Below are 23,418 nucleotides of genomic sequence, written 5' to 3' on the forward strand. Positions count from 1 at the left end.
GCCACAAAATAAAATATATCTGACTACTAGTTAAAGGGAAAGGGAAGGGGGATACCTAGTCAGTTTCAGAATGTATTCAACTGAAACGTGTCTTCCGCATTTAACCCAACCCCTCTGAATCAGAGAGATCCGGGGGGTTGCCCTAATCGACATCCACGTCTTAGTTATGAGATAGTAAGGTATAATTATGAGCAGTGTTGTAAAGTACTTAAGTAAAAAATACTTTAAAGCACTACTTAAGTAGTTCTTTGGGGTATCTGTACTTTACTTTACTATTTATATTTTTGACAACTTTTACTTTAACTTAAAATCAAATCAACATGGTTAGCAGATGTTATTGCAAGTGTAGCGAAATACTTGTGCTTCCAGTTCTGACAGTGCAGCAATATCTAACAAGTAATATCTAACAATTCCACTACAAATACCTAATACACACAAATCTAAGTAAAGGAATGGAATAAGAATATATAAATATAAATATATGGATGAGCAATGTCAGAGCGACATAGGCTCAGATGCAATAGTTAGGATAGAATACAGAATATACATATGAGGTAAGTAATGCAAGATATGTAAACATGATTAAAGTGGCATTAAAGTGACTAGTGTTCCATTTATTAAAGTGGCCAATGATTTCAAGTCTATGTAGGCAGCAGCCTCTCTGTGCTAGTGATGGCTGTTTAGCAGTCTGATGGCCTTGAGATAGAAGCTGTTTTTCAGTCTCTCGGTCCCAGCTTTGATGCACCTGTACTGACCTCGCCTTCTGGATGGTAGCGCGGTGAACAGGCAGTGGCTGTAAGTCATAATAATGAGATACTAAGTCATAATTGTGAGATAGTAAGTCTGGATCCTGGACATTTAACAGTCCTGCTACCATCCAGAAGGCGAGGTCAGTACAGTTGCATCAAAGCTGGGACCGAGAGACTGAAAAACAGCTTCTATCTCAAGGCCATCAGACTGTTATGTCAATGTAATATTTCAGTTTTTTATTTTTAATAAATTTGCTAAAAATTCAAAACCTGTTTTTACTTTGTCATTATAGGGTATTGCGTGTAGATTTATGAGGGGGGAAAAACGATTTAATCCATTTTAGAATAATGCTGTAATTTAATTTAACAAAATGTGGAAAAAGCCAAAGGGGTCTGAATATTTTTTGAAAGCATTATATCTCAGAATTTTGACTTAATATCTCATAATTATGACTTACTATCTCATAACTCGTAGTCAGTTTTTCTTTTTTTTGTGTGTCAGGAACGAGCTTCCATACTATATTCACCAGCTGGTCTATAGCCTATATATAGCCTTGTTCTGTAAGAAGGTGTACATCTGAGGTGAACATCAAACCAGCAAGCAATTGGGAAGATAACATTAGTTATAGCAAAACAGGCGTTTGAATCTTCCAAACATATTGTTAAGTGACACAGTCACAGGGGACAAACTCATTCTCCACCCACAAAAAAGTCCATTGGCTGTTTTAGCAGCTCTGTTGTGCTGGGATGAATATTTCTCATCATCATTTGTTCTAGTTCATCAGGATCAGTCTTTAGCTGGAAGCCTCAACACAGTCGACTCACTTTACAGCTAACAATCTTATCAGGTATGGAGATCTCTTTCATTTGTGTATTGTCATAGATGTAATATATCCATGCTTCATAACTACTGTATTTTTAGTCCACTGTTCAATTTGAGTACGACATTAGCTCTTTTGTTCTCTGAATTTAATAGTTTGTGAAATCACGTTGATACCACTACATCATTAGGATCAGAGGTGAAACCATGAGGGTGCTGTTGGGTGTCATCGTGTGCACCATGGTGCTTCCACTGTCCCCAAGGAGCTGTGCTGCGGGTAATACACTGTTTAATGTACATTTTACTGTGCTCATAAATCCAGTTAATTCTTTGTCTGTTTGTCGGTCACTAAAGCAAGCAAAACTGTGTAAAACAGGAATCTTGACATGCATGAGATTCACCATAACCTGGTCCAAACGCTGTTATCGTCAAGCCAAACAATCTGGTCTCAAAGCAATCTTCAATTCTAAACTTTCTTTCATTAATGACCACTAATGAGCTTGAGAATAAAATAGAGGATTTGTTTGGTATGACAATGAGTGACAAGGAGTTGGCATCAGGGGCAGACATAGCAATTTGGGGGCCCATTTAAAATTCTGTTAAGGGGCCTTCTAACACCCCTATACATTTACTGCCAGATTATTATTATTATCCAACAATTAAAATGTTTATAGATAGGTCTTATAAATCTGTTGAATTAGTGACTAACTGACATTTGTGTAAATCAGTCAGTGGGCGGGGACCCTTGGGTAGCTGGCGTCCATTTAATTTGAAATCTATGAAACATAGCTAAGTCCACCTCTGATTGGCATGATAGCAGAAACAGACTGCCACTCAAACTAAATTCCAGAGAGAACATGAGAAAATGTAAAATGACAAAATGTAGACGTTTTTCTTTAGCCGTTTGACCAGTCGATGCGCTTGTGTTGGCAGTGTATATGCTTATTTTGGTGCCAGACTCCTCATGTTCTCTCTGCTTGACGAGTTATGAATGAGGAGACTGCTGGGCATGGCATCAAAGTGAGGGGCCGCATCCTGTCTGGCATACACACACCACTCTGACAGAAAAAGAAGCGAGCCAGCTGACATGCTCACAAAAATGGTAATAAATCAATTCAATGCAACAAACAAGGAGCCTTGTGTTTAAATGTGGCCAAAAAGTGACAGGGCCCTTGAAGAGCTTGTATGGGTGTCCACTTTTGAATAGGAGGAGCTGATGTGTGTCAGGATCTCCCTATGGTTTTTGGGAGCCCTGAGGCCTTAGCCTGTATCAAGGCTTTTGATACTCTGACTGCCCTCCTACCCCATAGTGCCATGTCTTTGTGATGGCTTGAAATAACTCACAAGCTGGAATATGGCTGTAAATAGATCTTAACGGTTTTGAACACTTTCAAGTGGGAAAGGAGAGTGGCCAGCTCTCTGGGATGCCGGAAACCAGTTGTGATGACTAAGAAGGCATCAATGCACCCCCATGTTTACCTCTCACTATCTGCAAAGGGGTCACCGACTCAGGGTATAAGGGCTAAAGATGGCCACAGCACAAAGAGCTCTTTGAATCCACCGGCTACATTTGGAAGGCACTCCAATTGCACTCCAAATGAAAGAAAAATATTTGTGAATTAGGGATGTCGAGCCAGTGGGACCGGAAAGACGCTTTGGCAATGCTTCAATGCCGATGGAGAAGGTCTGCCAGTGCCCTCTCCCCTCTCTGTTCAGTGTGTAAGCATGCACGCTGTTGTCCTCCTGTGTATATGCCTTTATTCAATTGATGTGTGGATGTACTTAGAAAGCACTCACAATGCTGCCGCTGTTGGTGATGCTGTGAATCATAAGTGATTCACCTAAGAATGTCATTGGCAAGGTTCAAATGCAACTTCAAATAGTTTATCTTCCTCTTTGAGTTGGATGCGGGTGAATCAAGGTAACCTCTATATCTCACTAATATCTATTTCTCCTTTAGCAATGCAACCAGACTTGACAATCACTACAATAAAGGTAATTAAAGGATGCATGTTTCTGTCACTCTATACTGTATTGACTGCAAGCATTTTCTACTCCATTTCAACCCATTTGCTGCTGTATAAACAAGATTGATGATGATTCAGAAGTCCGAATCGTTCTTCTGTGCCTCACCCTTCAGCAAGATCCATACACCATGTCCAAAGGCTCTCAGATGGAAGGTTACTGCATGGACCTGCTGTCTGAACTGGCCAAGAAACTGGACTTCAAGTACAACGTGCACCTGGTGAAAGATGGGTCCTATGGCAGGCAGGATGAGAGTGGGGCCTGGAATGGGATGATCGGAGAGGTGGTGAGAAAGGTGAGTAAAGCTAACTTTTTCATAGATGAGTGATTACAGTGCGGAACATCTGCTCACATTTCTTCTTAAGATTGATACTGTCCATTTTAATGTGACCATAACCATGTGGGAAATTACTCGTGCAGGTGAAACATTTTATAGTGTGAACATTTTAAAATGTGATGATCTAGTTTCGTTGGTGGAGTTTAAACACTTGATCGATGTATATGTCATAGAAGAGTGTAATTGTTTTTAGGCCAGCTGTTTTCAGTCAAGACCTTTGTGTTTTTTATGAAAAATGTTTTTGTTGTACTGTATGTGTATTTATGGTGTTGTTTAATGTTGTGTTAGTGTATGTAAGTTGTTTTGTCTGAAACGTTGTTCCCCCTGCTGCTATTGGACCAGGTCTCTCTTGGAAAAGAGATGTTATCTCAATGAGAAAAAACCTGTACAAATAAAGGTTAAAAAAGCTCATGTAAAATATAAATCTATGTTCTTATCCCTGTAGGAGGCAGACCTGGCGATTGCTCCTCTGACCCTCACTGCTGCCCGGGAGAAGGTTGTAGGGATGACCAAACCCTTCATGCAGACAGGCATCAGCATTCTCCTGAGGAAAGACATCTCAGAAGAGGCTGGCATCTTTGACTTCCTGACCCCCTTCTCAGTAGAGACCTGGGTGGGGATCCTCGCTGCGTACCTGGGGACTGCTATTTCCATCTGTGTAGTAGCCAGGTGAATTATGGTGTGATGAAGTTTCATCAGAAAATACATTTATCATGTACTGAGCCTGGCTGGAACCTTTTACAAGTGTAATTTAAAAACTGTTAAACAAACATTTTCCAACACAGACTCAGCCCATGTGAGTGGAGTCAACCCCAGACTGAGGAAAACAACTTCACTTTCAGCCACAGTTTGTGGTACACTGCTGGAGCCCTCACTCTACAGGGTAACTAACAGGGATTTAACCAGGCATTTCAACCAATAGCGTACCCGCACCAAAACAACAACACACGAGCTGTGTATGGTCTGTGTGGTTTGGTGTTCTGATTTAGTATTGCTTCTTCTTATTCTCAGGTGCCGGTCCACACCCCAAAGCTTTATCAGGACGCATAATATGCTGCACCTGGTGGTTGTTTGGTCTGGTCCTCTTGGCCTGCTATTTCTCCAACCTCAGCACATCTCAGGGCTCAGACTCCAATCAACTGATGGTGAAAGGGTTTGAGGACTTGGCCAACCAGCAAGGGATTGAGTATGGGACCCTGTCTGGCTCCTCCACACTTGCCTTCTTCAAGGTGAGGCCAGTGCACCCTGCCACACCTCTTATCCCCTTCTTTTCCCCTTCGCTCTTTGCCCTCAAATGATTAGGCTCACGCGTCAGTGTCTCCGTTCTGTCAGTTCTCTCAGCGGCATGCTGACTTTCTCTTCCTCTCTGTCCGTGGTTTTTCTTTTCCTTTGTGTAGAACTCTAAAAACCCAACCTACCGCAGGATCTATGAGCACATGGAGAGAGCCAAGAGTTGTGTGTCATCAATGGATGAGGGTGTTCGCCGGGCAAAGGAGGGCAACTTTGCCTTCATTGGAGAGTCTGTGTCACTGGACTTGGTGGCGGCTCGTCACTGTGAGCTGGTCCGTGTCCATGAGGTCATCGGCATGAGAGGGTACAGCATCGCAGGCACCCTGGGTGAGCCACATGTCCAGGGAGTGAGATATCATACGGCAACACACATTGACTGAAACCTCTGAACATTATTTAGACGTGATAATGTTCTTACACTCACCGTACTCATGCGACACAAATACTTTCTCTAACAAGCCCGCTGATGTGCAAATGTGTCTGTGTCATCCAGGCTCTCCCATGCTGAAGAACCTCAGTGTGGCCATCCTGGAGCTGAGTGAGGCAGGAGAGTTGGCTTACCTGCGCAGTAAGTGGTGGGCCAGCAGCTGCATGGCAGACCCAGCCAAGGCCTCCCCCTTGCAGCCCCACAGCTTGAAGGGCATGTTCCTGGTGCTGGCTCTGGGCCTGGGGCTGGGGGTGCTGCTGGCTGTCCTGGAGCTCACCATCAAGTCCCGGAGCAATGCTGGGGAGCAGAGGGTGAGCAACACATATGCACACACTTACACGGTCTAACACTGGTTTAATGAAGAGTGGTGGATTGTGGGAATATTCCATATGAATAGATAAGCAGATTTGCCTGGTCAAGATTGCTCTACATATCGCTCCAATTTTCTCCCCACAGAAATCATATTGCACAGTGTTGTCTGATGAACTGAGTCAGCGCTTGAGGACCACCACCACCAACAAGAAGAGAAGCCAGGAAACCGCAGACAAAGACAAAGCATGAGTAGAAATGATAGTAGATACTCTATTATATATGGCCTAACAAAGCAAATGTCACTATGTAGGTCTTGACATGAGTTTTGTTCTAGATACTTTTTTTTAACCACAAAGAAACACTGTGTATCAGACATGCTTACAGACTGTTTCCAGGCTGTTATGTGACATGTGTTAATTAACAGAGTAATAAATAACATACTGGAGAGGTGGAGTAAATTAACAATACTACAGTATTATGTTGAAGATATTTTATTGAGAAAAACAACATGTATATTTACTGTTACAAATAATTTCATGTGTACTGATTTAGAAAGATTTAAGAGCGGTGCAAAAATAGAAATGAAACATGAAGGTCCAAGTCAAGTCATCTGTAAATTATGAAAAATCATCACTTTCAAAGAGTTTACATTTCAGTACTTTTGATCAGCACAAATACTGAGAGCAATATATTACTGTTATTAATGAAATGATGCAGTACATTCGTTTTAAAGTAGATTATACATTTACATATTATAGATACCAAGTATACTGAACTGTTTTTGTACAATTGGCAGCACACATTTCGCACATTCGTTTCAAACCTATAAAACCGTCAGTCCACTTACATAACATGTTTTGTCATTATAGAACTCAACACATAAAAAAAGCATTATGTCATAGAACGATGTTGATGTAAAAGTTACGGCACATCTTTCAATAAAACCAGTCTAGTAATGAATGCATGTTCCATTCTGTTCCCTTCAGAACGATTCACTTTGGTATTCAGTTCTATTTACAATAGATGCATCGTGGTGCAAAAATCACAATATCCACATAAAAAGTAAGTGATTAGCTTATACAAAATAAACTTGTTCGGTCTCAAAATGTGATGACATTTGTACATGCATCTAGATACATACAAGGTAACGCTATATGTTTACAAGTGTATTTCCTACTCCTATGCTTATTCCAATTGTCTGCTCACTGCTGTGGTCCTTGTAGTGTCTGGTTACTATAGCGTAGAGTAATCTGCAAATAAAACACAGCGAACAAAATTGTCATTACTATAATTCCAGGGTCATCAATCAACATCGATTTTGTAATGTCGATGATCTGAGCATACAAGTACACATACTTTGTGACCAAAAAAACAATACATCTTTAACACTGGCATGCTCTCTAGCTGGGATATAATAACAGAATAAGATATCGTATAATAAGAGTCACTTTTACCGTAAAAAAAGAGTGGCGATTTACAGCGAATCTCCTTCATCTTTTGGTCAAAGAGGGCATTCATCTCTCTCTGCAGGGTGCCCACTTCCCTCTGCCCACTGACTGGCACACGCGAGGGCAGGAGCTCCAGACTTAGACTGTCTATACTGCCACCACTGCTGGAGTCACTGTCAGACAGGTAGAGGCCGTTGGGTATAGGCTGGTGGCCATAGCGGCAATGGTTCTGGGGGGGAGGGGAAGGAGTCTGAGGCTGCCAGTGCACAGCAGCCCTGCGGTTAACTACCGGGGTGATGGGGGAGGTATGCTGCTTTCGTGGAACACTGCGAGAGCGGGCCTTTGTCCGTGACGTGTTGGAGGGGCGTTGGCTGGCTGGGGTCTCCAGGGTCCGTCTAACTCTGACAGGGGAGGATGGTGGGTGTCGGTTCCGGAGAATGACCTCAGGATGAGACTGGGGCTGGGGTTGGGACTGGGGCTGGGGCTGTGGATGGAGCTGGGGTTGGGGCTGGTTCAGATGTTCTGATACAGTTTGGAGTGCAGGCTTACTGTTAAGCTTTCTCAGTGGTTCTCCTGCTATGTCCTCAATCTCAGGTGGGTCTGCCCACTCAGGCTCAAATGACCGACCCGAGTTGTTCTGGCCCGTCCAGTGTGCATGGAAAGACTGAACCTGGTCTTCCAGATCTGGCCAGGCTGCCTGAAACGACTGCATTTGGCTCTCTGGTTCTGGACTCTGTGGCTGAGACGACTGAAACATGCCCTCCAGGTCAGGGCTTGTTGCTGTGATGCACGGGATGGACGCCCCAGAGTTGGAGAAGGAGGACACGCGGACAAGGATGCCCTTCCTTTTCCCCTCCTTTCTTTTCTCCTCCTTCGGAGAAGCACCCTGGATTTCCTCCTCCAGAATTTGCACCGTGTGAGCTCGCTTCAGTGGTTCGCTCTGAGTCCCTCTATGGAGGTAGTCTATGCCTGCAGGCGTCACTAACATGCTGCCGTTCCCGCTGTTCTCCTGGGAGTAGGAGTCCAGGTCCTTGCGGTACCGCTGACGGACGTCCTCTGATGAGTAAGTGGAGAGGTGCATAGAGACCGTCTTTGGCTCCTTGGCTGACCCTTTCTTCGTAGCTTTTTTCAAAAAACCCTTTACAGCATTACTTGGCTTAACCTACGTGACAGAAAACAAGACAAGCTTTCATCAAGTGTTGAATTCAAGAGAAAGTGAGTTGTGAATTGACTCACTGTTAAGAAAATCTAAGCCTTAGTCTTCAACTACAGCAATACAGGTAAAGCAAAACTCAACCCAGTGCTTAGGCCTACCTTTCCTGTGATGTCATTTACAGCAACATGAACAAAGATGGAGGCCTCCTCCATGCCCTCAAGATAGACATGGCGATAACCTTAACATGTTTTTAAAAGATGATAGGGTAAAATTAACCATTTATCACATTAATCCCAAAATCACATGCATTTTATTTTCATAGAGCAATCCATGATAATGGTACACTTGTTATGTTGTCGATCCAAATGTCTTCTGTCTGATGAAGTAGAGACCTGGTTAATCCCTCCAGCTACCTTACCTGGCATCATGCTGACGAATGCTATGGTCCTCTGTCCAATGAAGTTTTGTCCTATCGGATCATGGTCCCACACCTGGAAACGCACCAGTGCAATCTGGGTCATGTGGAGGGTGAAGACCAAGCTCTCCTCCCACATGGGATTGAAGCCTACAATGGCACAGAGAAGGAAGGAGACTATTGTCTTCCATTGCATTTCCACAACCTTTTAGTGCTTTTCATTCAGCAGAAGTTTAACAGAATATCAAAATGCGTAGTCGAATGAGCACCTTGTTAAAAAAAAATGGAAACTAAATAGCTGTTGAGTTAAGATCAATGCTCACCATTATCATCCACCACCCTCGTCTGCTGCTTACAGCAATCAATAGGCAGACCGATGATCTCCACCTCTACAAAAGGATCAATAATCTACGACAACAACAACAAAGAAGACACATTCACATACAACGCACGAGTGACAAGACAAATAGCCTTGCAGTCTCCTCACATAAAAGAGGTCAATTGAGGTTGTCTGACATGTCTCACCTCCCCTCTATCCCCCAGCATTGAGTCTTTGGGTTTTGGAAGCTGCTGCCCACTGATAATCTTCAGTACCAATTGAGTCTTACTCTGTCCTGGCAGAGGGTCCTCCAGCGTAGGGTTAAAGAAACCTGGGCAACACAGAGGGCAACATTCAGCCAGCAAACTGTTATTCTGAGAAACAACTACTGTGCATTTATAGTGTTTAATTGTATAATCCGTTTGCTCAAGTCTGTATTTTGGCTTCAACTACAGTTACCCATGTTTTCTAATAGTACCCACCTTTATTCATGCACCTGGGCTTCAGTAAGTATCCACAGTTGCCATTGGTTGAGAACTTGGCTCTGTTCAGTTCAAGCATGCGGCCCTCTGTTTGGTAATTCAGTGCAACTGAAAAGATAAGGCAAGATAAGAAATACATTTTAGAGTACGACCACTGTTCTGAACCAGACTGAAGTCTGGATATTTGCCTCTAGACTGTCTTGTTTTTCTCTGTAAGCAAAGCAAAGCACACTTAAGGTATTGCATGAGCAGGGTATTTTACCCATATGGCATCCTGCGTTCCAAAAGGGCTGTGGGTTGAAGTTGCTAGAGTCCACACGGTAGTTGGAGGGGTAAACACGTAGTAGCTGCCTCTGGTTTAATCGCACCAACTGAGCTGGCTTCAGAGCCATGATCTGGTTCACAATGCTTTCATTGAGTGAAGACACTTGCCAACTGGTCATATAAGCTGCCGACCAGAAAACACATAGGTTCAGACACACTGACAACCAAGAGATAGAATGACTCCCATGCTGAAAGATCTTGTGCTATTGTTAAATAAAACAGAAATGATTTTGTATGAATATGGACACTACTCCCCACCTTGTGTTTCAATGTCATGGACCCGGACAGACTTGGTGTACTTGACGAGGTCAGACAGTGCTCGGGATAACCTCATCGTCTTCCCTTTCCTGAGGGTGAATAGGGGAGGGCCAGAGATAAGTGGATGCATGGGTCAATGTTTAAAAGTTCAAGTAAATGGTTTGATAACAGTATAACAGTCATGTTTGATTGGCTTTACTTGTTGTGGTACACAATGTGTGTTTTGTCTCTCATGATGGGGTTCTCTTGGTCTGCATGGTCTAAATTGAGCATTAGCTTCTTTTTCTTCTTCTTTTTCCTCTAAGTACAAGAAATGAACAGTCAGCGTTTAGTCCAGATGGGGGCATTTCTACTGTAACAAGAGCATGTTAGAGCAGTAGAAAATGTCTCTCAAAGCAATACACTGCGCTGTCAGGGAAAGTCACACAGAAAAGCTGATGCAGGCCTATGGTGACAATGGCTATTTTCACACGCTAGTGTTGGTAAAGGGGGGTGGTGAAGGGAGTTCGTGATTTGCATTTGTGCTGGTGAGGTAAGAGTAATTTGCATGGTGGAGGGAATGGTGAAGGGGAAGAGTGAAGTTAATTTGCATAAACATGATTGGAAAGCGCGGTGAAGCGAAGACCGGGTAAGGAGGTAGGCAGGGAGGGAGTTGTACGAGAGAATAGGCTGACCTTGCGTCTGAAGCTGCCCATGATAGACCTGCGTTTCTTGGGTTTGGATTCATCTGCAGTGCCAGCAGCGTTCCCCTTGAATAGTCAAACATATTCAAGACTCTAGACTCCCTGCTGACACAATCAATCAGCCACCTAGCTATCTCACTGTCTGATGGAATTCCCAATGGCTTTGGTATCATCTTATGACAGAGCACCTGATAACATCACGAGGTATGCTTTTCATTGTTCTCTGAAGTCAGTAACAACAAAAAAAGTACAGCAATCAGATATTTGTATCTAGGTAAACTGAAACACATGATGAAATTCACATAACATCCACTGTAAAACAGCCGTTAATTGATATAGTTTTCAGACAAAGAATAAGGGCACTAGGCTTACAGTGATGAGTATTATGCCACCTACAGGGGCTTTTAGGAACACTACAAATGTCCTGGGGTAGTTTTACTCAAAACATTGATATTTTACCCTCCGTATATTTTAGCTAAACGGTAGTAATGTCCTTACATCTGTGTTTATCTGGGTGTCATCTTCGTCCTCCTCTTCCTCACTGTCTTCATCCGACACATCCCCCTCCTCTGCATCATCATCAATGTTCGCTGGAAGCTTCTTTCCCTGAGGAATAACAACCAGTCTGTTTACTACATTACTTTTTTTTCACAGAAAGTGTTGTGCAATGCTGTTTTAAAGTTTCATGATTTGGAAATCGGCGCTATGGAAATGACTGACTGCTACTATTGGTTGCGCAGTGCACTGGTAAAGAAATATGGCTTTACCTTGACTAAAACTTTCCCTTTCAGGAGCTCTGGGGAGGGCAACTTTCTGAATTCATTCATGTTGACCGTAGAAAGGTCCACCTTATCCTGGAGCACCTCCAACAGATACTCAGCCATCTTCTTCTGCTGGGGCACTGTGCAATGGTTCTCTATGGATAGGATCACTGGGTACCTGAGGATGTATGACACAACATATTGGAATGTGTGTTGCCCATGAATGGTTTTATATTGCTATCTATACCTGGGCAGGACATGATGACAAAATAAAGGTACTCACTGATTCTTTGTGAAGGCATATTTGTTAATGGTTTCAATGACGTCTTTGAAGAGGATCTTGGATGTCAGGGTGTAGCCATGATGGACGATAGGCTCCCCGTCTGGTCCATCCCAGCAGTCCACTGACAGACACAGAGAAAGAGTGAGTGAGTGATGAGGATGGTAAATACTTTAATACAACGGTTGTGTCTAATCCTGGATGCTGATTGGTTAAAACCGCATTCCAGCCAGTGTCTATTTAAGCAATAAGGCCCGAAGCGGTGTGGTATATGGGTCGGGAGGTAACCTAGTGGTTAGAGCGTCGGGCCAGTAACCGAAAGGTTGCTAGATAGAATCCCCGTGCTAACAAGGAAAAAATATGTTGTTCTGCCACTGAACAAGGCAGTTATCCCACTGTTCCTAGGCTTCCATTGTAAATAAGATTTTGTTCTTAACTGACTTGCCTAGTTAAATAAAGGTTCAATTTTAAAATATGGCCAATATACATACCATGGCTGTATCTAGGCACTCCGCGTGCCTAAGAACAGCCCTTGGCTGTGGTATATTGGCCATATACCACACACCCCTGAGGTGCCTTATTGCTATTATAAACTGGTTAACAATGTAATTAGATCAGTAAAAATAAATGTTTCGTCATACCCATGGTTTATGGTGGGTCTAATCCTGGATGCTAACTGGTTAAAAAAACATTCCAGCCGGTGTCTATTCCACAAGTTACCGCTAGCTAAAGCTATGACGTTAAATGCCTATCTACTGTCCCATCTCACTGCGCAATCCACTCTCTCATCAGCCCAGCCAGGCAATTTATAAACTTGATCTCCACTATAAAAAGCATTTAGACATTATATCCCATTTCTTTTAGACTATAATTTGATTTAATTTTCAACAGTGGAGATTTGTATAAACCTTGCTGTCTGTCTCTCCGACATTTGCAACATTGTTTCAAGATATTGAAATTCGATCTCCAGCTGTCCTATGGTAATGAACCTGTCGGGAGTCGGGACGAGACACACAGGCAGGCAGCATTTCTCAGCCAGTCGAAATCATAAATCAGCAGGCATCATTTTTACAAAGAAATGTCAATAGAAAACAGGTAAAACGAGATGAAGGGCAGCTAGTTTGCTGTCATTCCATTTTCAGTTTGAAGTGATTGTGTTAGCTGTGTAGTTGGCTGTCTCTTTTGAACAGTGGCCTGGTGAGAGAGCAAATGTTCAATGCCAGGCGAAATCGCACATCATTAGTTCATTGCTATGGATGTATCCCCCCAACAATCATTAGAAAACAGCGTATACAAACGCAAATGCAGCTACTTTGCTACTATTATGGCAACGCTGTTTGACGTGACTGTGTTAGCCAAAGTTGGCTAGCTGGCAAGCAAGGGATAAGAATGATGCCAGAAAGAACGAATTACCAGGCGGCTTGGGAAGCAACCATAGATTTGTGTCGGGACTATATCTTGTGGAATGATGAAATAGTATGAATAAATTAATCAAAATAACGTTTTTAATGAAACATATGTCAATCACTATTTGAATATGTTGGTGACCCGTTGTACAAAAGTAATAATGCCCTCATCTCGGGCCTAACAACAACCGTGCCAATATATCCTCCAAACACCGGCTTTCTTTGATGGGGTTTTATCGGCTGTTGGCATCCAACGTTATGGTGCATTACCGCCACCTACTGTACTGGAGTATGGGCCAGCGATAGGGATAATCTAAATCCTACCTCCCAGCCATGTTGCTCTTAAAAATTATAACAACATATTTGAGACTATATCTAATGACGTTCTACTCAATATACTCTTTTAAATAATTTCATGTATCCCCTTCTCCCTCATACTAGATGTCAGCCTCTCCTTCCCTCTAATACTCCTCACACTGTAGCAATACATGCTCCCCTGTCTCTGTTTCCTGTCAATAATCACACTTTCCTGTTGGATGCTTTCCTATCATATTTAAAGTCTTATTCAACTGGCTGTGTCCCACCCTTATTCAACTGGCTGTGTCCCACCCTTAATCTACTGGCTGTGTCCCACCCTTAATCTACTGGCTGTGTCCCACCCTTAATCTACTGGCTGTGTCCCATCCTTAATCTACTGGCTGGGTCCCACCCTTAATCTACAGGCTGTGTCCCACCCTTAATCTACAGGCTGTGTCCCACCCTTAATCTACTGGTTGTGTCCCACCCATAATCTACTAGCTGTGTCCTACCCTTAATCTTGTAAAAAATTGCCTCATCTCTTCTGTCCCTTCCTGCCGTCCTCCCCAACTTTCCTCTGTACTTGAAATAAATGCCTGCCCTTATTATCTCTATTCCACTGCTCCTGCCATCTTTGCACCATCACTGTCCATATCAGGCTTTTTACCTCTGCCTTTCTCATTAAAACTACCACATCAACATACCCACTACTAAGTGCTTGTTAAGCCAGTATATCAGCTGCCTCGTTCCCCTCTACCCCCGCATGGACAGGGACTCAAGTAAATCTTATCTCTGTATACCCATCTGTCTAATCCTGCCATGGGTTTGTAGCATCTTATCAAGCAGGTCTTGTCTGCTACGTGAGCTAAAGGACTGCAGACTCATCAACACTGCACATGAATCAGAGCAACGACTACAGAATGGCCATCAGCTCTGCCGTATATACAGCCAGATGATCAGTAATAAGTTTCCTGACTGCCACCCCACATTCCTGCACTACAAATAATGACCCAGTACATCCTGTCCTTGGATCTTTTGAATCATCTGTGTAAATGGCTATAAAGTCTCTTAAACAAATCAGCAAACACCGGCTTCTCTGGCATATCACTTATCACTTAAGGTGGAGTACAGCACTGCAATGTTTTGAGTAGGGAGGCAGTTGAAGGGCCATTATAGTGTCTAAGCTTACCTTCCACACAGCGACAGCCAGCCTGGAGCACATAGGCGTACATGTCTACCCTGGACTCAGACAGAAGCTGGTCCCCTGTCAGGTAGGTGTTGTGGGACGAGGCTATGAAGTAGTTACACAGGGGCTGAGTCATGTCCTGGTGCACATGATGGTGGTCTGGTTTAAAGATGTCTCCTGCTGGACTTCGCATGTAATTGGTGAAACCTGCGGTAAGAAACAGGATATGTGACTTGTCTTTGATTGACATACTGTTACTGTACTTGGAGATACACCATGTCTGTTCATGTGTATTTGGCTATTTCTGTGGGCTGTGATACAGGCGCTTGTGTCATGAAAACTACTTCAAAATCATGTAAAATCCTTACCATCGATGCCCAGAACCATATTCTGTAGGTTTTGAGAACATGGCTCAAACTGGCTGACTATCTCCAGACAATATTCTCTGGTTACACCCGCCATCTACCAAACAGAAACATTGTGATGAAAAATCAGCAAATATGCTGAATTTTTTTTTTTTAAACGTTATATTCTGCTTTTAATTCAGTTTTACCTTCTGTTCATTTTCCATGAAACGGACCAGGTCATTCAGGTCCATGAACTCTTTGTTATTACTGTAGGAGAGCATGATGAGATAGAGGCCTCTGCGTGTAGACATCATCTTATAGAAGGTACAGAATTCTTCAAAAGCTAACGAACCCTGGTTGTCATCTGTGTCTGCTTTCTGAGGATGGGAAGAAAATATGTAGGGTTCTAGTTAAGGTTAGGGTGAGGGTTAACCATTTAGAAAAGAGAGTTCCTCAAGGGTTATTTGAGAAGGGTGATGGTTCTATGTGAAACCATAATGACTCCAAGAACCATTTGAACCCTTCAATGGTTCTTTGCAGTTCAGAAAATACTGCCCATCTCTTTATGATTCTTAAGCATTATCATACTGAAACATGATGGTATGGCGGCAGATGAATGGCATGACAATGGGACTCAGGATCTCGTCACGATATCTCTATGCCATCAAATTGCCATTCATTGTCCGTAGCTTATGCCTGCCCATACCATAACCCCACCGGAATCATGGGGCACTCTGTTCACAACATTGACATCAGCAAACCGCTTGCCCACACGACACCATACACCGGGGGTGGGCATTTCCAGTCATCAGGGGCCTGATTGGTGTCACAGTTTTGCCCCAGCTAACACACCTGACTCCAATAATCACCTAATCATGATCTTCAGTTTAGAATGCAATTTGATTAATCAGCTGTGATTGGAGAAAAAGTGTGACAAAAATTATGCCCCCAAGGACTGGAGTTGCCCACCACTACCATCTGCCCAGTACAGTTGAAACCGGGATTCATCTGTAAAGAGCATACTTCTCCAGCGTGCCTGAGATGGTTTCAGACAGTTGGTGGTCACACATGGTCTGCGGTTGTGAGGCCGGTTGGACGTACCGCCAATTTCTCTAAAACGATATTGGAGTTTGCTTGTGGTAGAGAAATTATCATTCAATTATCTGGCAACAGCTCTGGTGGACATTCCTGCAGTCAGCATGCCAATTGCACACTCCCAGCACAAGGAACACCTGTGTAATGATCATGCTGATTAATCAGCTTCTTGATATGCCACACCTGTCAGGTGGATGGATTATCTTGGCAAAGGAGAAATGCTCATTAACAGGGATGTAAACACATTTTCTGCACAAAATTTGAGAGGAATAAGCTTTTTGTGTGTATTTCAGAGACCAACCAACACTTTACATCTTGCGTTTATATTTTTGTTCCGTATAATTACTTGCTCCCTTTAGAAATGTCATTGTATTTCCAAGCCACTGATAGATTTAGATAAAGACACCTTCCTTCTTGCACAGCCACAAAACAAAACTGTCTGACATGAGGGGTTAAACAAGATGGAAGACGGGTAATGCATTGTGCCTTAGTATGAATTACTGGAGCAGTGTGACAGTAGGCTAATACAACCATAGCCATCTGTTCTGTTCAACGGTGACCATATGGCCTGGTCTTCCTGTAGCGAGCTTCTCACGTACAGCGACCAACCTGCACTCTCTCAAGGTACGGCTAGGAAATCCTGAGACAAGACAACACATCCTAAGCTAGGATTGGAGATCAGGCCATGATCTTTGACCCCTAAACCCCTCTGGAAGAGTCTTGTCAGAGTGAAACCCTATTGCTGGCTTCTAAAGTAGCCTAGGGTTAAGTCCTCTCACCTTTCAGACAGAACTATGGGATAGCTACAGTATATACAACACTGTACATTGTGTGCCAAACTATGTAAGGACACCTGAAATGCAAGCTCTTGCAAACTAGTTTATAATTGATCCTGGGTTTCCACATGATACATATAATGACCTTCTGTAAAACTACTTTTAAAAGATTACAATTACTTGTTATTGTATTCTAGGATGTAATGAGAAACATTGAGATACAAGAACATCAAAATGTTCTTGGTGAGTTCATCCCCAGATTTATGAACATCTGAATATGATCTTACCTTAAACATCTCTCTGACTTTCTGCCTGGGCAGGTTCACGTTGAGTTTGTGGAGTAACTGAAGAACCTCTCCCAGGCTCAAATTGCCGTCCCCGTTTTTGTCTGCCTCTGAGAAGGTCTGCTGTAACCATTTGAAATAAGAGTTAAGGAGGAGACACGGAGACCAGTGACCAATGACATTTCTTTTAGTGTGTATCAAAATACATCCTATGTGACAAGACATCCCTGGAATTACATGTGTTGCTACATGTGATTTTACACAAACGTTGGAAGGTATCATGTCTTACTTGAATCAAATGCCCACAGGCTGATGATATTCAGGTCCTATTATGTCAGTCAAATGGATGTATTCTATGGTGTTGTAGGATGGTCTATGTTCTACTTTCATAATTGGGTCATAAGTCCCTATGAGTGATATGCTCCATAGTGACAGAGTAAAGGATATTGGTCCCTTTTGCGTTGTCTCTTTGCCAGACTGTCCTCGTCACTGATGCCAGCCATGAGGTATTTCAGGCCAGTAATCCAGGTACGGGCCTCATCTCCGTTAGTGGAGACCAGGTCAAGAGACTCCACGTGGTCGCCATGGTAAATACTGAAGCAGCAGTTGGGGTCGAAGCAGCTGTCTGCGTAGCGCTGGAAGATCTCAGACTTCTTGCCCTCACACACCTCGTGGATGGAGTCAATGGTTACTGGGATAGAATCAACATGAAAATGAATAAGAATGTACTCTAGCAGTCAATCAGCTGCAATAACCTGTTCATTTTTTCAGAAATCTCATAGCTATTTCAGATAAGTTACAAGGTGGTAATACACACATGTGGTATGCGCGTTTGTACATTATGTTCAAATAGCTAATGGAATAGGGCTGGTAAACTGTTGAATGTAGACCAAGTTAAAATACTAGAGTATTCCTCACAGTACCCGTATGAAATCCCATCTGAAACATTCCCTGTCTGACTCACTTTTAGCTTTATCGTGCTTCCTGGAGGGCCTCCAGCGGATGCAGGACTTGTGTTCATCCAGGTAGAAGAACCTGACCAGGCCCTTCTTCTTCCCTTTCAGTTTGGTCATCTGGGTGCCAGTCTGCATGGTGCACATACACCTCTCCACTGCAGACAGGCCGCAGGGAGGAAGGCACACACACACTGGGTCAACATCAGATGACCTCTGTGCTCATATGGTACAGGGCACCCTGTCCATATCCTGTACTTGTGTGCCCTGAAATTATAGCATTTGGGCCCATATCGAGTAAGTAAATAGGGTTAGGGCAAATAGGGAACGGCTCATAGGAGTAGGAGCCTATATCCTGTTTCTGTAGCGTGAGGTAGCTTGATGTGCAAGTACACCCCCTGCACAGAACGCTAGTCTATTTGGGCCCATATAGTAATTGTTTACTGGAGCAACAAAGAGAAGATGCTAATGCATTGTAAGACGTGTCATAAGCATGTGTAGCCCCATATGTCCTACAATACTGAATTATCTTTCAATCAACAGGTGAATTTACAAATTTTATTTCACAGCACTGGGGAAGCCACGCATATTATCCCTTTCAGATTAATTGAGGAGAAAGCAGGGTTAAAGCAGAGATTTACCAACTAGCAGTTGATTATTAGATTAGCTGACAACGTCAGGGCCAGGATTTAAGGGGTTGTTTATGTTATCAACGTGCACCTTGCACATCAAATACTTGTATTTTCGTACAACTGAGATAGATACTTCATCCTTGCAATATATGTAGTGTAGAATATTCTGCTCTATACTGACTCATTGATAGTGCATACTGTAGGCCTACCTACAGCTGACTTTGTCTTTCTAATTGAGCTGGCTCCCATTCTCTTACGACCTCCTGTCCCATGACATGTTCGTATGGCATTCATGTTTGTACGGTATTTTTGAGCATGACGGTAAGAGCAGTTAACCTTCCTCTGTAATCTGGAGTAGAGAGAGAGAGACACGTGATGCCCACTAGTCTGCATCACTCAGTCTAATCTCTAGGGATTGTCTGGAGTCCATATACCCATCATCTACTCACTGTTACCTGCGTACATGTCACCTGCATTGTCACTCTATTATGGTGGGAAACCCAAGGTTTAGGAAGCAATAGCAGGTTATAGAATATGCTATCTTATTTCATACATTTTGTTCAAACTTAGTGGCTAATGACTTACAGCTCTGTATCCTCCCCAAATAATATGTAATTAAGTCATTCGAGGGAAGACAAAATATATGTCAAACATCATATCTCCATCAGTCGCTTACCATATTGACCCAGTCTCCATTTGGGTTGTGCTACGACGCTTCCACCAATCCAAAAGAACTCCTCTGCCAGTCTGGAGATGGAGGTTTTCTGCCACAGCTTTGGGGACGTCATGATGGATGGGGTGGGGGACCTGCTGGAGGACCTGCTGAAGGGGGAGGAGGTCCTTCTCTCTGCGCTCAGAGAGGACAGACAGGGGGAGAACAGTCCGGGAGACAAGGAAGCAAAGGATGGAGAGCCACTCTTCACTGTAGACGAGGTAGCCATCACTGGGGTAGAGGTGAGGCTCAGTCTTGGAAATATCGCTGCCATCGGTGGGGTGGTGGTGAGACTCAGTCTTGGAGATCTTGGAGATGGAGCTGTCATCGTTGGGGTGGTGGTGAGACTCAGTCTTGGAGATCTTGGAGATGGAGCTGTCATCGGTGGGGTGTTGATGGGGTTTAGTCCTGGAGATAAATTGACGTTTAGTCCTGGAGATAGCGGTGCCATGGCTGAGTTGACGTTCATTCCTGTACCTCTCATTTAGCTACACACCTGCCTCCCGCTCATGTCCTCTACCCAGTGTCTGTGCCCCTCACACAGCCTTCGTCTCTCCAGTTGGACTGTGGTTCAAACCAAAATTAATATCCTGAAGACAACTCTAACTCCCTACCATAATCCAGGAAGTATATCCATTTTCAGAATTGTATTTTATCACCCAGAGTTAAAAAACCTTGTCATGTACCACCACCTGTTTGTATGTGTGTCTCCAGAAGAACTAGCCATAGGACAGGGAGTGAAGGCCCCTGGTTACTCCATTCATTCCCATTCTTCACCAAACATTCCACAGCACAGGTCCCAGTGATGCAGCCACCGTACACACAAGTGTGTTTCGCACTGTGGCAGCGAGAGAAGTGTGCAACACGCGTCAACCACTAAATCTTTCTCAAGCTGTAATCCTGGGCTAAAGGAGGCCACAGCCTTCGCCGAAGGATTTTCACGCAAAATGTAAGCTCTTAAAGAAAGGGAAAGAGGTGGGGATGGGAAGGGATGTTCACTCAGTAGCACAAAAGGGAAGTCCAATCAAGTAGCTGAATGCAGAGTATCCAAACACTCTCAGATAGGAATGGGATGTTAGTTTTTGTGGCGTGACTCTGAGTGTAGGCTGCAGTCAAACAAATTAAGTCTCCCCTTCTCAGCAGCCTGCGGGCACTTCCCTCGCGAGACAATTGCCCTCTTTGCAATCAGCATGTAATAACACTAACATGAAAATTGTAAATTAGCTCTGCTGTGTATTTTTGGTGTCTGTTCTATGAAAAACACACTGGCCTATCAGAGATACCAAAGTATTTAATTGAATTAAAGTATTGACTCTGCAGGAGGAGGTCTTATGTTCTGCACACTGATTGGCTTATGTTTGTTTTTGTATGTGTGTTTTTGTCTGAGCATCAAAGATGTTACAAATTGTGCTTTGAATTATCCCTGTTTCTTAGATATGAATACATAATATTGGACTATAAATTGTGCCATCCTGTATTATACTGTAATGACCTGACTAGTGCGGGTCGCTACAATACTTATGCTAAAATGTTAATGCCATTTACTTTATGTTTGTATTTTTATATTTTCTTATTTCTTATTGTTGTTTCATTGTCGATAAGGAACCTGCAAGGAAGCATTTCGTTGGACGATGTATACCATGTGTATCCCATACAGTGCCTTCAGAAAATATTCACAACCCTTGACTTTTTCCACATTTTGTTGTGTTACAGCCTGAATTTAAAATTGATTACATTTAGATTTGTTTTTACTGGCCTACACACAATACCCCATAGTGTCAATGTGGAATTATGTTTTTAGAAATGTTTACAAATTAAGACAAAATGTAAAGCTGAAATGTCTTGAGTCAATATGTATTCAACCCCTTTGTTATGGCAAGCCTAAATAAGTTCAGGAGTAGAAATTTGCTTAACAAGTCACATAATAACTTGGACTCACTCTGTGTCTAATAATAGTGTTTAACATGATTTTTGAATGACTACCTCATCTCTGAACCCCACCCATACAATGATCTGTAAGGTCCCTCAGTTGAGCAGTGAATTTCAAACATAGATTCAACCACAAAATACCAGGGAGGTTTTCCAATGCCTCGCAAAGAAGGGCACCTATTGGTAGATAGGAAAACATTTAAAAGGCATTCCTTTGAGCATGGTGAAGTCTTTAAGTACCTTTTGGATGGTGTATCAATACACCCAGTCACTACAAAAATACAGGCGTCCTTCCTAACTCAGATGCCAGAGAGGAAGTAAAACTGCTCAGTAATTTCACCATGAGGCCAATTGTGACTTTAAAACAGTTACAGAGTTTAATGGCTGTGATTGGAGAAAACTGAGGATGGATCAACAACATTGTAGTTTCTCCACAATACTAAGCTAATTGACAGAGTGAAAAGAAGGTAACCTCTCCAGAATGAACATATTCCAAAACATGCATCCTGTTTGCAACAAGCCACAAAAGCAATTCACTTTTGGTTCTGAATACAAAGTATTATGTTTGGGGCAAATCCAACACAGCACATTACTGAGTATCACTGTCCACACTTTCAAGCATAGTTGTGGCTGCATCAAGTTATGGGTATGCTTGTAATTGTTAAGGACTGGGGAGTTTTTCAGGATACAAAATAAACGGAATGGAGCTGACAGGCAATATCCTAGAGGAAAACCTAGTTCAGTCTGTTTTCCACCAAACACTGGGATGGGAGATGAATTCACCTTTCAGCAGGAGGACAATAACTTTAAACACAAGGCCAAATCTACACTGGAGTTGCTTACCAAGAAGACAGTGAATGTTACTGAGTGGCCAAGTTACAGTTTTGACTTAAATCTGCTTGAAAATCTTTGACAAGACTTTAAAATCTTTGTCTAGCAATGATCAACAACTAATTGGACAGAGCTTGAAGAATTTTGAAATGAATCATGGGCAAGTATTGTACAATCCAGGTGTGCAAAGTTCTTAGAGACTTACCCAGAAAGACTCACAGCTGTAATCGCTGCCAAAGGTGATTTTAATATGTATTGCCCCAGGGGTGTGAATACTTATGTAAATTAGATATTTCTGTATTTAGTTTTCAATACCTTTACAAAATTGTCAAACAACATGTTTTCACAGTCACAGTCAAAAGTTTGGACACACCTACTCATTCAAGGATTTTTCTTTATTTTGATTATTTTCTACATTCTAGAATAATAGTGAAGACATCGAAACTATGAAATAACACATATGCAATTATGTAGTAATCAAAAAAAGGTTAAACAAATACAAATATATTTTATATTTGAGATCCTTTGCCTTGATGACAGGTTTGCACACTCTTGGCATTCTCTCAACCAGCTTCACCTGGAATGGTTTTCCAACAGTATTGAAGGAGTTCCCACATATGCTGAGCACTTTTTGGCTGCATTTCCTTCACTCTGCGGTCCAACTCATCCCAAACCATCTCAATTGGGTTGAGGTCGGGTGATTGTGGAGGCCAGGTCACCTGATGCAGCACTCCATCACTCTTCTTCTTGGTTAAATAGCCCTTACACAGCCTGGAGGTGTGTTTGGTCATTATCCTGTTGAAAAAGAACTGATAGTCCCACTAAGCGCAAACCAGGTGGGATGGCATATCGCTGAATGCTGTGGTAGCCATGCTGGTTAATTG

General features: G+C 42.8%; 2 protein-coding genes across 3 annotated transcripts; one reads left to right on the forward strand and one right to left on the reverse strand.

Moving 5' to 3' along the window:
• The first annotated feature begins 1,476 nt into the window (after positions 1 to 1,476).
• LOC139535506 (glutamate receptor U1-like) lies at positions 1,477 to 6,920 on the forward strand. Of its 2 annotated transcripts, none has more exons than XM_071334961.1 (10): positions 1,477 to 1,597; positions 1,726 to 1,846; positions 3,530 to 3,564; positions 3,710 to 3,889; positions 4,377 to 4,600; positions 4,717 to 4,814; positions 4,943 to 5,160; positions 5,329 to 5,548; positions 5,715 to 5,959; positions 6,105 to 6,920. In XM_071334961.1, the coding sequence occupies exons 2-10, from the start codon at positions 1,777 to 1,779 to the stop codon at positions 6,207 to 6,209; spliced, it is 1,395 nt and encodes a 464-aa protein (XP_071191062.1). In that variant the 5' UTR covers positions 1,477 to 1,597; positions 1,726 to 1,776; the 3' UTR covers positions 6,210 to 6,920. The 2 variants fall into 2 exon arrangements, with proteins under 2 accessions (XP_071191062.1, XP_071191063.1); XM_071334962.1 differs by having other exon boundaries at positions 1,481 to 1,597; positions 1,761 to 1,846.
• Positions 6,921 to 7,193: 273 nt separating this feature from the next.
• Positions 7,194 to 20,080, reverse strand: plch2b (phospholipase C, eta 2b). Its single transcript, XM_071337051.1, has 21 exons — positions 19,739 to 20,080; positions 18,442 to 18,588; positions 17,926 to 18,168; positions 17,481 to 17,611; positions 15,529 to 15,699; positions 15,344 to 15,437; positions 14,979 to 15,182; positions 12,090 to 12,210; positions 11,813 to 11,984; positions 11,544 to 11,651; positions 11,037 to 11,111; positions 10,562 to 10,662; positions 10,363 to 10,451; positions 10,043 to 10,228; positions 9,781 to 9,888; positions 9,505 to 9,629; positions 9,303 to 9,387; positions 8,983 to 9,129; positions 8,723 to 8,802; positions 7,415 to 8,570; positions 7,194 to 7,210 (listed from the first exon to the last, which is right to left on the reverse strand). Exons 1-21 carry the CDS (start codon positions 20,046 to 20,048, stop codon positions 7,194 to 7,196), a joined length of 3,870 nt encoding a protein of 1,289 aa, XP_071193152.1. The 5' UTR covers positions 20,049 to 20,080.
• Positions 20,081 to 23,418: the final 3,338 nt, after the last annotated feature.

Source organism: Salvelinus alpinus, chromosome 12 (genome assembly GCF_045679555.1).
Source record: "Salvelinus alpinus chromosome 12, SLU_Salpinus.1, whole genome shotgun sequence".
NCBI lineage: Eukaryota > Metazoa > Chordata > Actinopteri > Salmoniformes > Salmonidae > Salvelinus > Salvelinus alpinus.

What these genes read in the sequence shown, in the direction of transcription:
- LOC139535506 (XM_071334961.1), top strand. Translation starts at nt 1,777, where the DNA reads ATGAGGGTGCTGTTGGGTGTCATCGTGTGCACCATGGTGCTTCCACTG. An exon ending in TGACAATCACTACAATAAAG is followed by an intron (nt 3,565 to 3,709) that starts GTAATTAAAGGA and finishes CTCACCCTTCAG; the next exon opens with CAAGATCCATACACCATGTC. An exon ending in CAGCATCGCAGGCACCCTGG is followed by an intron (nt 5,549 to 5,714) that starts GTGAGCCACATG and finishes TGTGTCATCCAG; the next exon opens with GCTCTCCCATGCTGAAGAAC.
- plch2b (XM_071337051.1), bottom strand. Translation starts at nt 20,048, where the DNA reads ATGGCAGCGATATTTCCAAGACTGAGCCTCACCTCTACCCCAGTGATG. An exon ending in TATGGTTCTGGGCATCGATG is followed by an intron (nt 15,183 to 15,343) that starts GTAAGGATTTTA and finishes TTCTTACCGCAG; the next exon opens with GTTTCACCAATTACATGCGA. An exon ending in ATTCGTCAGCATGATGCCAG is followed by an intron (nt 8,803 to 8,982) that starts GTAAGGTAGCTG and finishes AAACATGTTAAG; the next exon opens with GTTATCGCCATGTCTATCTT.